Raw genomic sequence first — 18,282 nt, 5'->3', positions numbered from 1 at the left:
TCCTATGTCTCCTGCATTGGCAGGTAGATTCTTTACTGTTGAGCCACCTGGGAATCCCTATATATTTATATACTATTCAGCCATAAAAAAGAATGAAAATTTTGCCATTTGCAAGAACATGGATGGACTTAGAGGGTATTATGCTAAGTGAAATTAAGTCAGACAGAGAAAGACAAATACTGTGTCTTTGTGAATAAATCAGAAAAGAAATAGACTCATAGAGAACAAACTAGTGTTTACAAGCAGAGAGAACCAAGGGTCGGGACAATATAGATGTAAGAGATTAAGAGGTGTGAACTACTATGTATAAAATAAATAAGCTACAAAGGTATATTGTATAACACAGGGAATATAGCTAGTATTTTATAACTGTAAATGAAATATAACCTTTAAAAATTGTGAATCAGTACGTTGTACACTTGAAACTTACATAATCATGTACATCAACTATCCTTCAGTAAGATAATAATTTTATAGAACTTAACCGTGTACTATGGGACAGAGTTCATTGATTTAGACACTGTTTTGTCCCTCTCCTCATTTTAAATACTGAAGAAACGCCTAGTTCAGGGGACTGTGTTGCTGTCCTTTTTTTCAGTACTCCAGTTTGTGCCTCAAAGTGTGGACACCGGCTTCTGCAACTTCACCCAGCGCATCGAGAAAGGCCTGATGATAGCTCTCTCAGAAGTGAGAAAACACCACCAGGGGAGGTATAACCTCACGGTGCAGGTGAGAACAACCTTGAGTGCAGAACAAGATGCTTTATCTTTTAAAGAGGAACCCGTTTCTTAATGTTTAGTTTCAGACACACTTAACTCTTACTAATTTCCTCCGGCAGAGGAGATTTGGTTCTCATGGATTAGAGAGCATCTCTTTCCATGGCATTGAGCCCACAGAGCGTGATTAGGCTAAGTATATTTGAAAGATTGCAGAGTGGTGCAATAACCAGGGAGCTCAGATATGGTGAGCTGAAGAGAGATGAGCCTACGTGGGAAATGTAAGAATGTTCTAAAAAAGAACAATATCAACTTAAATATCCAATGAGGGGAATGCTTGAATACACTGGAGTTTCATTTTGTGGAATACCATGAAATACAGTGCTTCACTGTATGAATAGAATATAGTACTAATCAAAGAACAGGCTTTGTACTACATGGAAACTGATGTTTTTACATTTCTTTGGTATTTATTCCTCCATATTCTTTGCTTTTTCTTTTTCAAATTCATGTTAAAAAGATCTTGGTGGTCCTGGATCCCCCATGCATATTTCTTACTTTTTCCATCTCTCTCTCTCTCTTTCATATTTATTTATGTATTTTTGGCTGTGTCAGGTCTTGGTTGCAGCATGCGGGATCTTTTGTTTTGGCGTGCAGGCTCTTCATTGTGGCGTGAGGGCTTCTCTCTAGTTGTGCCACAGGCAGGTCCAGGAGTTGAGGCACACGGGCTTCATTGTCCTGCGACATGTGGGATCTTAGTTCCCCGACCAGGAATCAAACCCAAGTGCCCTGCATTGGAAGGTGGATTCTTAACCACTGGACCACCAGGGAAGTCCCTCTACCTGTTTTTGAAATTCCCTGCTTTTACAGATTTCTAAATCTTGTCCTCCTAGTTATTGATGTAGTCTTCAGCTGTGTCTTCAGCCTTCATTACGTTATTCATTTCCTCTATTGAACTTTCTTTTAGCTGTCATTTGTTTTTCATTGGTATTTGCTCTTTGTTTCATTGCAGGCTTCCTATAATAATGCAGGCTTGTCTTGAATGATGTTACAATATTCCCTTGGAAGTTTCTGAGAATGTTAATTAGAATTTTTAATAAGTTTTCTCTGCATTCTTTGCCATTGTTCTGTGTTTATCTTGGGTCTTCACTTTCATGCTATTTAGTTTTCTTTAAACATCTGCTGACCGTTAGTGGCTGTCTTTAGGAATGAGGAAGAAGGTGGTTTTAGGACCTTGTTCATCTTTCCCCTTCAGCTGTAGAGTCTGTGTCTACATCAGCCCTCTCTCCTGATAGGAGAGTTCACTGGAGCCCTGGGTACCAGGCAGTATGTGGTCAGGGGCAGGCAACCATCATATGAGATGAGGAGGTTGTATCCTGGGGATGGGGTGTGTTGATGTATTTTTTATGGCAGAACAGCTCCTTCTTTCATGCTTTTTCCTTCTTTGTCTCTTGTGTGCACTGTGGTTATTTTCATCCACCTTCCTGCTTAGAGGCTGCCCCACAACAGGTCTTGGGCCCTCTCAGACCAGGAGCTCATCTTCCTCAGGGAGCAATTCTTCAGCTTCCTGGGGTGAAGCTGGGGCTGCTAGCCCTTCTGACTTGGCCTGGGTGTGACATGGGAAGGGAGAGGGGTGGGAGATACCTGAGTCACCCAGTCTTTACCTAGTGACCCCACTGGCTGTCCTGCAGCCCACTCTGGTCTCAGTTCCTGCAGATCTCTGGGAGAAGGCCTCCTGGGGCCTCTGGAGGAGACCCTTCTCAGTCCACTGTGGTCTGTGCATGTGTGTGTTTTGGGGTCTTGGTTCCCTCTGTTCTGGTTTGTATCAACATGATTCCCACCCTGTCTCCAGCTTCCAGTAATTTGACAGAATCTCTGGTTTTCTTCTTTTCTCCGCGTCTTTGTAGATTTATTCCCCTTTGTTCATCTTATTCGTATTTCTGTGGGATTTGGGGTGGGAACGAAATGGGGAGAAACTATCAATACATGTGTGTGTTCAGTTCTCTACTTAATGTAAAAAATGTTTTCAATAAACTGAGGGTTTAAAATTATTACAAAAGGGAACCTGGTTGTGAAGCCAATTATTCTTCCTTTAAAAATATTCTTAAAAAAAAATTTGGTGAGGGAAATTGTGAGAGAGAAATCATAGTCAGGCCTTGAGCTAGATGTTTTAATTTATCTTATTCCGATTTCTTTCTTTCAGATCTTGAACATCACTGCGGGGTCATCAAGGCTGGCTCCTCGCCGGGGTCCGGTGAACATCGTCTTTGCTGTCAGAGGCTCGCAGGGCTTTCTGAACGGATCCGAAGTGAGCGAGCTGCTCAGAAACCTGAGCGTGGTGGAGTTCAGTTTCTACCTGGGGTACCCGGTGCTGCAGATCGCCGAACGTGAGTGGTGCTCTCCCGGGGAACATGGCTGCGAATGCTTGCGTTGGTGGACCTCTTCAAACAGAATAGCTAGAAGAAATCCAGAATATAAATCAGATAAAACTGGAGCTTCTCAGATCACGCAGGGGTGGGCCTCCAGAGCCCTCCTCTCCCCCCAGGCTTGCTTTGTTATTCTCTTTAGAGAGCCAAGGGTGCTATCCAAGATTATACCAGTCCTGGAAAAGGTAAAACCAGAGGGACTGAGTAACAGATCTGTGGTTACCAGGGCTGAAGGACGTGAGGAAAGCAGCTTGGAGCAGGGGGGTGGGGGTAGTGATGAGAGTGTCTTGTATATTATGGTGGTGGTTACACACCTCTATGCACTTGTCAAAACCCATAAAACTATTAGGTTGGTGCAAAAGTAATTGCGGTTTTGCATTGTTGAACTTTGCCATTTGATATCGGAATACCTTCTTAAATAAATTTGGTTATGTTGTACATCGTTTTAATGCCCATTTCTCACTTTATGTTTTTTTTTTGCTGGTGACTTGTTACTGGCTGTGTATTTTATATTTATTTTAGACTATGGAAATGATGTTAAACAAAAAGCAAATTCGAGTGATTTCCTTATTTGAGTTCAAAATGGGTCGTAAAGCAAAGACAACTCACAACATCAACAAAGCATTTGGCCAAAGAACTGCTAATGAATGTACAGAGCAGTGGTGGCTCAAGAAGTTTTGCAAAGGAGAGGAAAGCCTTGAAGATGAGGAACATAGTTCGGAAGTTGACAATGGCCAGTTGAGAGCCATCAACAAATCTGATCCTTTTCCAACTACACAAGAAGTTGCTGAAGAACTCAGCATCAATGATTTTATAGTCATTTGGTATTTGAAGCAAATTGGAAAGGTGGAAAAGCTTGATAAGTGGGTGCCTTGTGAACTGACTGAAAATTTTTAAAAAATTGTCATTTGAAGTGTCCTCTTATTCTAGACAACAACAGTGAACCATTTCTCAATCAGATTGTGTCGTGGGATGAAAAGTGGATTTTATACGACAACCAGCAATGACTAGCTCAGTGGTTGGACCAAGAAGAAGCTCCAAAGTACTTCCCAAAGCCAGACTTGCACCAAAAAAGGTCATTGTCACTGTTTGGTGGTCTGCTGGTGGTCTGATCCACTACAGCTTTGAATCCTGGCGAAACCATTCCATCTGAGAAGTATGCTCAGCAAATTGATGAGATACCCTGAAAACTGCAACACCTGCAGCCAGCATTGGTCAACAGAAAGGGCCCAGTTCTTTTCCACAACAACCCCTGACCACATGTCACACCACCAATGTGTTAAAAGTTGAATGAATTGGGCTATGAAGTTTTGCCCCATCTGCCATGTTCACCTCACCTCTCGCCAACTGACTACCATTTCTTCAAGCATCTTGACAACTTTCTGCAGAGAAAATGCTTCCACAACTAGCAGGATGCAGAAAATGCTTTCCAAGAGTCCATCAGATCCTGAAGCATGGATTTTCACACTACAGGAATAAACAAACTTATTTCTCATTGGCAAAGATGTATTGATTGTAATGATTCCTATTTTGATTAATAAAGATGTGTTTGAGCCTAATTATAATGAATTAAAAATCATGGTCCAAAACCGCAATTATGCTTGCACCAACCTAAGTGAAGTGAAATCGCTCAGTCGTGTCCAACTCTTTGTGACCCCATGGACTGTAGCCTACCAGGCTCCTCTGTACATGGGATTTTCCAGGCAATAGTCCTGGACTGGATTGCCATTTCCTTCTGCAGGGGATCTTCCCAACCCAGGGATCGAACCCGGGTCTCCTGCATTGTAGACAGACGCTTTACCGTCTGAGCCACCAGGGAAGTCCTAAATATACAGCACCAACCTAAATATGCAGCAAAAAGACCAAGGTTTACTGTGTGTACATTTAAGAAGAAAAAAGAAACAGAAATGAAAACCAACAAAACCTTCCTTCCTGGTGGAAACAATTCAGTTCACAGTACAAAGGGAGTGGAGTCAGGATAGGGGAAATATTTACTTCAAAAAACCAGTAGATTCCCGAGTTGAAGTTAAGGGGAAAAAAAGATATCAAATTCTTTTTCAGAATGGAACAGCCAAATGGCTTAATGATTATTACTGTGTTTTGTGTGTTACTCACTCATTTGTGTCGACTCTTTGCAACCCCATGGACTGTAGCCTGCAAGGCTCCTCTGTCCATGGGATTGTCTAGGCAGGAGTACTGGAGTGGGTAGCCATGCCCTCCTCCTGGAGATTTCCCAACCCAGGGATTGAACCCAGGTCTTGCGCATTGCAGGCATATTCCTTATCATGTGAGCTACCTGGGAATCACCTGGGAAGCCCTTATCGTATTTTAGTGTAGTGTTAATTAAATGTAAAAGAATAACTTGTAAAATGCAGAAGTAGACAGGGATGAAATTGTTATTTACGAATAGCAACTTTCAGTGATACATTGTGCAGGTATGGATGAACTAATAGGTATGCCAGACATTGGGTCACTTTACCCTGGCTGAGTCATTGCTGGGAATTTCCAGGGCTCTGAGGAACACAGAGTGAAAGCTGGTTGCTCTGGAACTGTGACATTTCAAGGGGAACTTATGGGTGAGCTCTGTGAAACAGTGTCCCATGATGTTGCCCTTCCTTTCCTTTTTTCCCTCTTTCTCCTAGAGGCTGACATGCTCAGGACCCTGTCACTGTCTCTGCCTTCACCCCAGCCTGGCACCCTAGCCTTGCGCCCACAGACAGAGCTGATTAGTGAAGGAGAGATGGCATATTGTGACTTTATCCCTCGCTCCCTAGAACACTCACCTTTCTGACTGTTGCAAACATGTTTTTTTTTTTAAACAGATCTTTCTCCTTTTCTAACTCTTTCCTTCTTATAGCTTTCCAGTACCCACAGCTCAACTTATCTCAGCTGTTGAAGTCCTCCTGGGTAAGAACAGGTATGTTTAACTTACATAATGTTTTGAGAAACTGTAAGAGGAAGAAGCCTGTGCTGGTGTATTGAGAGGGACACCACCTTTCCTGTTTCTGAGTCCTAAATTCAGGGCAACATGTACCTTAGATTCTTGGCAAAGAATGAATGAGAAAAGGGATTCAGATTCGACCGCAAGAATATGTCCCACTGAGTTATGGCACAGAAAGGATTGGCTTTCTTTAAAATTCATATGTCAAGTCCAGGACAAAATCTAACAGGAATTGACAATCTTCTGACCAGAACAGGACAAGGTTCCAAAGCAAGGCTCTCTTGTTTTCCCCTAAAAGCCTCATATGTCTGGTTTGATAAGGACAAATAAGGTAACTTGGTGAGCAGTTAAGAAGCATGTTTTAAAGTCTTATGGTCCTGGATCAGATATTCATAGCCGTGGAATTGCAGATAAAGGCTTTCTAACTTGGGACACAAAAGAGTAAAAGATGCCCAGCCTATGACAGTGTGGGAGCAGCCTGGTACCTCACTGGTCGTGGGAGGAAGCTTGCAAAGTGGGGATCATCCCTATGGACAGGTTCCTGGGCCCTGCAAGTTCTCATTGCTCATGTACAACGTGATGTCTGATAAAGGCCCCACCTCTTTGCATGGTACAGTGGCCTTATTTTTGAAATAATTTTCCTAGTGGTTAAGTGACTTGCATGTGGTCCTATCTCAAAGGGGATGTGAGCCAGTTTTGGCTGAAAAACTCACTTTTTTCTTCTATACCATGCTGAGAAGCCGTTGTCTGTTTAGATAATCCAGATGTCTGAAGACAGGCCTCCTTATCTCAAGTCAGTTAATGAGTCTGAATCTTAAGATAGAATATGAGTTCAGACCATTTACAGAAATTTTGAAATCAGTGCAGACAAAGCATTTGATCTTATGTAGGAGCTCTTAGCTCCAAAGCCCCTGCATTGCTGAACTCCTGGAACTTCTGTCTACCAGTCTTTGTGAACTTTATAGAGATAAGACCCATCACCTACCCTTCCTGAGGCTCTCTCACAGCCCATTCGTCTTCCCTCTTTCCCCCATTAATGTCTCCTTCCTAGGGATTGGCATTTTATAGTAAGCCTGTGTTAATTTCCTTTATACACACTCTTTCCTCTCCACTGTTAACTTGTTTGGGGGCCTGTGTGTGTTTCACCTTAAATGTAGTCCTCCTGGGTGTTGTTGAGAAGCAACTCCAGAATGAAGTGTTTCAAGCTGAGATGGAGCGCAAGCTGGCCCAGCTGCTCAGTGAAGTTTCCAGCAGAAGGCGGATGTGGAGAAGGGCCACTATCACCGCTGGGAACAACATGGTGCAGGTAAGAAGGCCAGAGGAGGAGGGAGGGGAAGGAGAGAGCAGCCGTCTAAAAATGGGCCATGTTTTCACGCAAATGGAAAATGCCAGGAGAAAAGTGTTGATAAATAGACTGATTGCTCTCTTAAGCAGCAGTGAATGTGTCAGGATTTCGGTTCCGCTGGAGTCTGGACAGATGCTTCCCGAGTCCTTAATAAGTGGTCAGTGCTGCAAATGGCCTTGTGGGGACCACAGCAAAAGAATGTATAAGTGGACTGCCATTGGATGACCTGATTTTATGGAATGGTACGCATTATTGATAGCATCGTAGAGATAAATCATTCAGCGTGAGAGACCTTGAGAGATGGGAAAGAGGAAAATGTACTGTCCTCTATTCCAGCACTCTTGTCTTCCCCACCTCCCGCCAGCCCTGATTGTCTCTTGTTACCCAAGTTGTCTTCATTACATAAACTGGCAGAAAGGTTGCAATGACAGATCCATTTGAATCGAAAAGTGACCCATTTAAAAATGCACATACTCAGAGTTGGGGGGTGAGTCTGTAATTAATTCCCATCTCGATATGAATTACGTTATTTTGGATTTTCGTCTTTACCAAATGCTGACTTTTAAAGCTAGGGAAATGGGATATTTAGAGCTATGTCATTTCAGAGACAAGAAGCCAGGGTGAAACCCCAGCGTGCAGAGACATGGAGGCTGGTGGTTTAGAGGCTTTAGAGAGAAAGATGTGAAGCTGACACTTGGGTGGGGAGCTGGCCATTTTGCTGAGAACTGGCATCACCATGATCCCTCAGCTCTTTTACCAAGTTTTCCCCTGTAAATGTTGCTCTTTATTTTCCCTCCCAGAAAGGTGGTTGTTAGGTTTCTAAACTAATTACTTTGCCAGATGCTATAGAATATGGAGAAATTAAAAAACTAAAAAAAAAAAAAATGAGAGCAATATTAAACAAATAACTATAATACTAAGAATAAAAATGAACATAAAAAGCCTTGCCTTATTTGGCAGCCTTGGCTTCTTAGAGCTCAAGGTCTGGGTGGAGGTTAATTTATGCACATGAAATAGCTGTAGAGGACCATAAAATTCCATAATGATATGCTTTATTAGTTGTGTAAGTTCCCTAAGATAGAAATGTGGAATCTGTGAAAGTTAACCAAGTCATCCTAGGCTAATGGTGCCATCTAATAAATTGCTTAGAAAACATACCCTCCATGTCTTCCACTTTAGAGTAACCAAACATGGAGACGTAGGCAAGGATTTATGTACAACCGGGACTCTTCATCAAAACATAATGCTGTGGCTGATTCATGTTGATGTTTGGCAGAAACCAATGAAATATTATAAAGCAAATAAATAATTAAAAAAAAAGAAAAAAAACATAATGTGTACAGACCCTGTTGTATAGCACATGGAACTCTCCTCAGTGTTATGTGCCAGCCTGGATGGGAGGGGAGTTTGGGAGAGAATGGATCCATGTTTAGTGCCTTTGCTGTTCACCTGAAACTACCACCATGTTGTAAATCTGCTATACCTCAACACAAAGTATTTTTGGTGTTAAAATTAAAAAAAAAATACATAATGTGTAAAAGTGAAAGTATTAAAACAAACTCAAAGTCCCGCAATTAGAGAATGGGCAAATAAACTGTAGTGAAATCTTTATGTTAGAATGTCCCATTATAATTTTTTTTTTAATTAGTGAGGAAATATAGAAAAAAGCTCAAGTAAAAAGAGGCTACAAATGAATATATGCAATGTAATCCAAATATTAATGTACATATTATGAAAAAAGTGACGGGAGGGAATATGCCAAAATATTTGCAATGATTTTCTTTGGTTGATTGAGTTTCAGGTGATTTTTGTTATATTCTTTATCCTTATTTTTCTTGTTCTTCAAAATTTCTCCAATGAGCGTATAATTTGTATGGTTGAATATGTGATTTTAATCAGAAAATATTTTTTTAAAATAAAATAGAAAGTGTTGCCCCAAATGATGACTGTCACAGCCTGGTTTTATGGATTTCAGATATGAATCTGATAAGAAGTCATCTAGAAAGGATGTTGGGATTAGATTTTACAGACTGTTACTTTCAGATTAGAGAAGCATGTAGAATTTTTCATCAAGGTAGATGTCACTGGATATTTAGGTGTATGATTTCTGCAAGAAGAAGCATTTCTAAAACTTATCCGAACTTTAAAATGGAATAAATAGGCACATAGGTAGACAGGCAGGGGGATATAATCTATTGTGTTTCAGTAGCCCTTTGCAGTATTCCATCCTAAAGGCTAATGAAAATCAGCTACTACAGCAGAGTTCTGGGGGAGGAAGTAGGTGGTTAGGGAGCAGAAGTGGTCAAGGAACTAGCCTAGAAACAGCAAATGAAGGGCTGAACAGGTGAGCCATTCTTAAGATGGGAGGTATAAAGAATAGCTTCTCCAGCGATGGGAGTTTGGACCTATGTTAAGGATCTTTATACATGATCTGGAAGTAGGCGTTCACAAAGAAATCATGAAATAGCGGCCCAAAGTTTGCCAGAAGTTTCCAGTGGTGAAGAAAGAGGCCAACAGCCATGTCCAGAGCACAGGGCACTATTACAGTTCTGTATTGTGGCTAGAAAAGTAGCAGCTATGTTTTGCCAATGGCAAATGTAGAGACCAAACATTCAAATTACGTGTCTAAAATAGAGGGCTTGGGGTTACCGTTGATCATTCTCTCAGAATGTCAGTCCACTGTTTTGCTGGAGTCTAAAGGGGCCATAAAGTTGTTGCATATTACTAAGAGAAATAGAAACAAAATAGAAAGCTATATTTATGCAAAACTGTGATATATCAAGTGTCCTAGATTCTGAAGTACTGATGTAGCAGGACTTCCCTGTTAACACCAGAGAGATACACATTTGGGGACAAATCAAAGTATTGTTTGACCCAGCAGATAATGAATTTATGAGATTTTTTCCAACTTGATTGTGAAGTGACTGACCTATACCATTGTGTAAGTTTAAAGTGTGCAGTGCGATGATACGCTTTATGCACGTTGTTTACTTGCTAAGTCACGTCCAACTCTTTTGTGACCTCATGGACTGCAGGGGGCTCCTTTATCCATGGGATTTCTCAGGCAAGAACACTGGAGTGGGTTGCCATGTCCTTCTCCATTGATTTATATATACATTGTGAAACAGTTACTAATGTAAGATTAGTTAGCACATCCATGGCTCACATATTTGTGTGTGTGTGTGTGGTGAGAACTTTTAAGGTCTGTTCTCTTAGCAGCAAGTAAGCAGTACAATATTATTAACTGTGGTCACCATGCTATACATTAGATCCCTAGAACTTGATGACTGGAAGTGTACCCCTTCTGACCACCATCACCCGATTTCTCTTCCCCTCCACTCTTGCAATCACCAATCTACTCTTTCCATGAGTTTGACTTTTTTAGATTTCACACGTGTGAGATCATACAGTATTTGTCAGACTTACTTCACTTAGCGTAATGCATTCAAGGTTCATCCCACATAGTTGCAAATGATGGGATTTTCTGCTTCTTTTGGATAAATAATATTCCATTATGTGTGTACATGCATGTGTATGTATCATGTCCCATTTTCTTTGTCTATTTGTCCATAGATGGACACTTAGGTTACTTCCATGTCCTGCCTGTTGAATATAGTGAACTTGGAGTGCAGGTATCTTTTCAAAGACAGTGATTTCATTTACTTTGGATATGTACTCCAAAGTGGAGCTCCTGGATCATATACTGGTTCTAGTTTAAAATTTTTGAGGAACCTCCACACTATTTTCCATGGTGGCTATACCAACTTACATTCCCACCAGTAGCACAAAGGTTCCATTTTCTCTACATCCTCACTAGCATTTATCTCCTATGCTTTTGATAAGTCATTCTAATAGATGTGAGGTGATATCTCACTGTGGTTTTGATTTGCATTTCCATGATAATTAGTGATATTGAGTTCCTTTTCATGTACCCCTTGGCCATTTGTGTATCTTCAGAAAAATATCTATTCAGAGCCTATGCCCATTTGTTTCCAAGGGAGATACCAAGGGAACATTTCATGCAATGATGGGCACAATAAAGGACAGAAATGATATGGACCTAACAGAAGCAGAAGATATTAAGAAGACGTGGCAAGAATACACAGAACTATACAAAAAAGATCTTAATGACCCAGATAACCATGATAGTGTGATAACTCAACCTAGAGCTAGACATCCTGGAGTGTGAAGTCAAATGGGCCTTAGGAAGCATCACTATGAACAAAACTAGTGGAGGTGATGGGATTCCAGTGGAGCTATTTCAAATCCTGAAAGATGATGCTGTGAAAGTGCCGCATTCAATACACCAGCAAATTTGGAAGACTCAACAGTGGCTGAAAAACAGGACTGGAAAAGGTCAGTTTTCATTCCAGTCCCAAAGAAAGGCAATGCCAAAGAATGCTCAAATTATTGCACAATTGGACTTATCTCACACACTAGTAAAGTGATGCTCAAAATTCTCCAAGCCAGGCTTCAACAGTATGTGAACTGTGAACTTCCAGACGTTCAAGCTGGATTTAGAAAAGGCAGAGGAACCAGAGATCAAATTGCCAACATCCGTTGGATCATCGCAAAAGCAAGAGAATTCCAGAAAAGTATCTACTTCTGCTTCATTGACTTTGCTAAACCCTTTGTGTGGATCACAGCAAATTATGGAAAATTCTTCAAGAGATGGGAATACCAGACCACCTTATCTGCTTCCTGAGAAATTTGTATGCAGGTCAAAAAGCAACAGTTAGAACTGGACATGGAACAACAGACTGGTTCCAAATAGGGAAAGGAATATGTCAAGGCTGTATATTGTCACCTGGCTTATTTAACTCATATGCAAAGTACATCATGCAAAATGCCAGACTGGATGAAGCACAAGCTGGAGTTAAGATTGCTGGGAGAAATATTAGTAACCTCAGATATGGAGATGACAGCACCCTGATGGCAGAAAGCGAAGAGAAACTAAAGAGCCTCATGATGAAAGTGAAAGAGGAGAGTCAAAAAGCTGGCATAAAACTCAGCACTCAAAAAATTAAGATCATGGCATCCAGTCCTATCACTTCATGGCAAATAGATGGGGAAACAATGGAAACAGTGACAGACTTTATTTTCTTGGGCTCCAAAATCACTGCAGATGGTGACTGCAGCCATGAAATTAAAAGACACTTGCTCCTTGGAAGAAAAAATATGACCAACCTAGACAGCATATTATAAAGCAGAGACATTACTTTGCCAACAAAGGTCCATCTAGTCAAAGCTATGGTTTTTCCAGTGTTCATGTATGGATGTGAGAATTGGACCATAAAGAAAGCTGAGCACCAAAGAATTGATGCTTTAGAACTGGGGTGTTGGAGAAGACTCTTAAGGGTCCCTTGGACAGCAAGGAGGTCAAGCCAGTCAATCCTAGATGAAATCAACCCTGAATATTGGTTGTATTTTCAACCAATATTTTCAATGGAAAAACTGATGCTGAAGCTCTAATACTTTGGCCACCTGATGTGAAGAACTGACTCATTGGAAAAGACCCTGATGCTAGACAGTGTATTAAAAACAGAGACAACACTTTGCTGGCAAAGGTCTGTGTAGTCAAAGCTATGTGTTTTTTTTTTTTTTCCCCAAAGAAAGCTGAGTGCCAAAGAATTGATGCTTTTGAACTATGGTGTTGGAGAAGATTCTTGAGTGCCTTGTACTGCAAGGAGATCAAACCATTCAATCCTAAAGGAAATCAGTCCTGAATATTCATTGGAAGGATTGATGCTGAAGCTGAAGCTCTAATACTTTCGCCACCTGATGTGAAGAACTGACTCACTGGAAAAGACCCTGATGCTGGGAAAGATTGAAGGCAGGAGGAGAAGAGCGCAACAGATGATGAGATAGTTGGATGGCATCTCTGACTTGATGGACATAAGTTTGAGCAAGCTCCAGGAGTTGGTGATGGGAAGCCTGGCTTGCTGCAGTCCATGGGGTCGCAAAGAGTCGGACACGACTGAGTGAACTGAACTGAACTGAACTGATGCTTGTTTGTTAATCAGGTGTTTTTTTTTTTTTTGCTATTGAGTTTTATCAGTTCCTTAATATATTTTGAATATTAACCCCTTATCGAATATGTGATTTGCAAATATTTTATCCCATTTCATAGATTGCCTCTTCATTTTGTTGCTTATTTTGCTGTATAGAGGCTTTTTTGTTAACATGTAGTCCCATTTGTTTATTTTTGCTTTGTTGCTTGTGCTTTGAATGTCTTATCCAAAAACCATTGCCAAGATCCATGACAGAGCTTTTGTCATATGTTTTCATGTAGGAGTTTTGTGGTTTCAGGTGTTTCCATTTAGAGTTAATTTTTGTGTATAAGATGGTGTCCAGTTTCATTGTTTTTGATGTGAATATCCAGTTTTCCCAACTCCGTTTATTGAAAAGACTTTTTTTTCCCCATTGAGTATTCTTGGCTTTTTTGTCACCAGGGTCTTTTGTGGTTCCATATGAATTTTAGGATTGTTGTTTTATTTCTGTAAAAATGCCATTGGAATTTTGGTAGGGACTGCATTAAATCTATAGATATCTTTGGATAGTATGGCCATTTTAACAGTATTCTTTTGATCCATGAATATGGGATATATATCCATTTATTTGTGTATTCTTTGGTTTCTTTCTTCAGTGTCTTATAGATTTCAGTATACAGATCTTTACCTCCTTGGTTAAATTTATTCCTAAATAGTTGATTATTTTTGATGCTATTTTGAATGGGACTGTTTGTTTCTTTTTCAGGTATTTTGTTATTAGTGTATAGAAATACAACTGATTTTTGTATGTTTATTTTATATCTTGCAACTTTACTGAATTTACTTAGTCATTCCACTAATTTTTTTTTTTTTTTGTAGAGTCTTTAGGGTTTTCTATATATAATATCATGTCACCTACAAACAAAGACAGTTTTACTTCTTCCTTTTCAATTTGAGTGCCTTTTATTTATTTTTCTTGCCTGATTGTTCCAGCTAGGATTTCTAGTATTGTGTTGAATAGGGATAGTGAGAGTGGAGAATCTCATCTTATTCCTGATCATAAAAGAAAAGCTTTCAACCTTTCACCATTGAGCACAGTGTCAGCTGTGGCTTTGTCATATATGATTTTTTCTATATAGAGATATGTTTCTTCTGTATTCAATTTGTTGAGAGTTTTTATCAAAAACAGATGTTGAGTTTTGTCAGATGCTTTTTTTTTGTATCTGTTGATACGATTGTATGATTTATTGTTGAATTTGGTGTGCTAAGACTGTTGAAAGTTTTGCATTTGTGTTTCTTAGAGATATTGGTCTGCAGTTTTCTTTTCTTGTAGTGTCTATACCTGGCTTTGGTATTAAGATAATGTTAGTCTTATACAATCAATTTGAGAATGCTTCCTCCTCTTTAATTTTTTGGAAAATTTTGAGGTTTGGCATTAATTTTGCTTTAAATATTTGATAGAATTCATCAGTGAAATCATCTAGTTCTGGGCTTTTTTTTTTTTTTTTGGCTGGGAAGTTTGTGATTACTGATTTAATTTCATTACTCATTATTGGTCTGAATAGATTTTCTGTTTCATCATGATCCTGTCTTGGTAGGTTGTATGTTTCTAGGAATTTACCCAGTTCTTCTAGGTTGTCAAATCTGTAGGCATATAATTGTTCACAGTAGTCTCTTTTGATCCTTTACATTTCTGTGGTATCTAATGTAATGTCTTCTCTTTCACTTATAGTTTTTGAGTCCTGTCTCTTTTTATTGGTTCAGTTCAGTTCAGTTCAGTCACTCAGTCGTGTCCAACTCTTTGCGATCCCTTGGACTGCAGCATGCCAGGCTTCCCTGTCCATCACCAACATGCTGAAACTCATGTCCACCTTGAAACTTGTTTTATGGCCTAACATATGATCTGCACTAGAAAATGTTCCGTGTGTACTTGAGAAGAATGTATATTGTGTTGCTATTGGATGGAATGTTCTATGTATGTTTGTTAGGTTCATTTGGTCTGCAGCATTGTTCAAATCTGCTGTTTATTGATTCTTGTCTGGATGATCTATCTCTTGTTGAGAGTGGGATATTAAAAAATTAATGAGATTTATTATTGCAAGAGCAGTGGTTCTCAACAGGGGATGATTTTGCCCCCCAGGGTACATTTGGCAATGTTTGGAAACATTTTTGGTTTTCACAGCTGGTGAGGAAGGACATGGCTTTTGCTACCAGCCTTTAGTGAGTTGAGGGCAGAGATGCTGCTAAACATCCTATGATACTTAGGGTAGTCCCACATCAAAGAATTATCTGGATCAAAAATGGCAATGGTGCCAAGGTTGAGAAACTCTGCCCTAGAAGAACAGGGAGAAAATGCTAGTAGATTTGAGAAAGGATTGGCTAGAACCACTAATAGTTTCAGAGAACCAGGGGTGTTGGGAGGACAACAGCACTCTCCCGTGACCTGTTGGAGCTGGTTGATAGCAGTTCTAGACTGGACTTGGTGTATTCTATGTGCCCTCCTTGCTCTTTTATCTCAAAGAAGACTTTGAGCAAAACAAAGCACACTTGTTATTTTGCAGAGAGGAGCTTTCATTTTAACTGTTTTTCTTCTCATCAAGAGAGCATCTTGGGGATTCTGGGATCTGGAGTGGTATAATGACCTTATTAGGAGGATAGGAGGAATAAATCCTGGGTAATACAGTCAAGGTTGAGTGCTCCCAAGAAAGGGCATCTGGAAATGTGAGCTTCTAAAATGCTAATGGTTTTTCTGTTATCTTTCAGGTGGTAAATGTGTCAAGGCTCGAGGGAGATGATGATCCTGTGCAGCTCATCTACTTTGTGGAGGATCAAGATGGAGAGAGACTCAGTGCAGTCAAGTCTTCAGATCTGATTAACAAGATAGACATCCAGAGAGCAGCCATCATCTTGGGTTACCGAATTCAAGGCGCTGTTGCCCAACGTGAGTGCGTGAGGCTTGGCCCCTCACAGTCATCTGTGCTGAGCTGGGGTCAAAAGCCAGTCTTTCTCTGATGATAATCTCTGAATTTAAAGCTTTCTTATGTGTGCATAGTAGATTTATGTCTTATACCTTTATTATTAGGTGTCACTTATATAAGAGGCCAGTCATTAAAATTAATTTGCCAGTACCTTCTTTATTTCAGTTGCATGTAGTTGTAGCATTCACTGTTCTTTTTCTTACCCAGCATTTTATATTCATAGTGTTGTAGTGAGTTTTAGTAGCTTAAGTTAACTTTAATATTTTCCCCTTCTTCCTGTACTAAAAAAAAATTTATCCTAGGTAAAATAATGTGTTTTCCCTGTATTTATTCCAAAATCTTATATGTCACATTTTGAATGTTGGGGTGGGGACAGTGAGTCAAACAGGAAGCTGGGAGGTACCTTCTGAATTTATTGGCTTCCTCCTGGGTCTTATAACACAAAGAAGTCCTTGATCCTTACCCTTTTCAATCCTGTTTCTCTCCCACCCTGTCCTTAACACCACTCATAATTTAGGGGTGTTTTGATATCTCTTTATTATTGCTGGAAGAGTCTAGGCTCCTGCGGCGACCCCCCCCCCCCCAACCGCTCCACTACGATGGCTATTCTCAATGCCTTTTTTTCCCCCAACTCACAGATTTTGGTTATTTAAAAGTAAGAAAAGGAGAGACATGAAAGAGTATGTTTTTCTAAATATGACTTTCTGAATCAGACTACTATTTTAATGTGGGTGTTTTTCCTTTATGTTCCTAGGAGCAATCCTCGTAAGAGCCCAGAGATATTTCCTCCCAACAGTAAAGGGATAACTAAATGTTTAGAAGAAATTTAGCATCAGAGAGGGTTGAAAATCTCCCCCCAAATTTCAGCGATGAAGGCAGTTCTTAAAAAACGACAGCTTTGAAATGATCCTCGATAATAGAATGTTCTTTGTAAAAAGAGCTGTCCTCGGAAACTAACAAAGATGAGGGCCAGTGGGCACACTTGCTCCATTTTATAGGTGATCATGGGAGAGTTGAAGCAATTAACCACTGGTGGTTTGTGTTTGTATATTTGAGAGATGATTATATATTGGTGTGTTCTGTTTTAAAGCAGCCAGAAAAAATAATGAAACACTTACTTGCATTTCTTCATAGACGGTATTTCTAACTGTTGGATGGGTGCCCCACTCCAGCTGAGCACTCACTTTTTTAGAAACGATGCATTGCAGTAGGCTCTGGGCACTTTTCAAGGCTACTTCCATCTGCTCTTGCACCTCTCTTTGGCTCATTTTTGTGCTGAAGACCACAGGGGTAGCAGTCCTGGGATTGGAAGCCTCAGCCAAGACTAGAGCCAGCCCCCAAAACAGCTGTGGACCCCGTGTCAGGCCCTCATTTGGATGAGTCACAGGGTTTTACTAGGTTAGAACTAAGAAGAGTCTCTAGTTGTCCCAGCTCCTCAGTTTGGTTGTGTAACTCCAGTATTGTCAGTTGTTTTCATGCAAAATAAACTACATGTACAAACTATATTCATGGCAAACTAAAAGATGCAAAATATTAACACCCTGTCACTGTCCCCATTTCCTGCAGAGTCTTTGCTTTGTAATTTGTGCTTCTTTCAGAGTGCACGTGCTTTAGAGGGCTTCCTCCCCTCCCTGGTCACTCAGGGGCCTAAATCCAGACTTAAACCAGCACTAAGCATCTTTTTTTATTGTTACATTTTCGAGTGAAAACATTCTGATCCCCTAGCATGTGTTAACCATTACAGGATATGAAAAAAGTATAAAACTTAGTCCCTGCCCAGGAAGACTGAGGTTGTGTTTGAACAGACAAAGCATAGTCATGACCATATTAATGAGCAAAGTGATACTGTATATCAAGATGATACATTTATGTAATAACATGCATCG

At 40.2% G+C, this 18,282-nt stretch overlaps 1 protein-coding gene across 4 annotated transcripts in view; it reads left to right on the top strand.

Moving 5' to 3' along the window:
* The window catches only part of KIAA1549 (KIAA1549 ortholog), a 125,632-nt gene that overhangs the window by 52,147 nt on the left and 55,203 nt on the right, over positions 1-18,282 (top strand). For all 4 annotated transcript variants that reach the window (XM_025291609.3, XM_045166466.1, XM_044946938.2 and 1 more), the window contains exons 5-9: positions 599-729; positions 2,920-3,103; positions 6,000-6,059; positions 7,241-7,389; positions 16,182-16,359. In XM_025291609.3, coding sequence (XP_025147394.3) covers positions 599-729; positions 2,920-3,103; positions 6,000-6,059; positions 7,241-7,389; positions 16,182-16,359 — 702 coding nt within the window. The remainder of the gene's footprint in view (positions 1-598; positions 730-2,919; positions 3,104-5,999; positions 6,060-7,240; positions 7,390-16,181; positions 16,360-18,282) is intronic.

This window comes from Bubalus bubalis, chromosome 8 (assembly GCF_019923935.1).
Source record: "Bubalus bubalis isolate 160015118507 breed Murrah chromosome 8, NDDB_SH_1, whole genome shotgun sequence".
Taxonomy (NCBI): Eukaryota; Metazoa; Chordata; class Mammalia; order Artiodactyla; family Bovidae; genus Bubalus; species Bubalus bubalis.
Note: the sequence above shows the minus strand (reverse complement) of the source record. Positions and strands in the feature narration are given on the sequence as shown.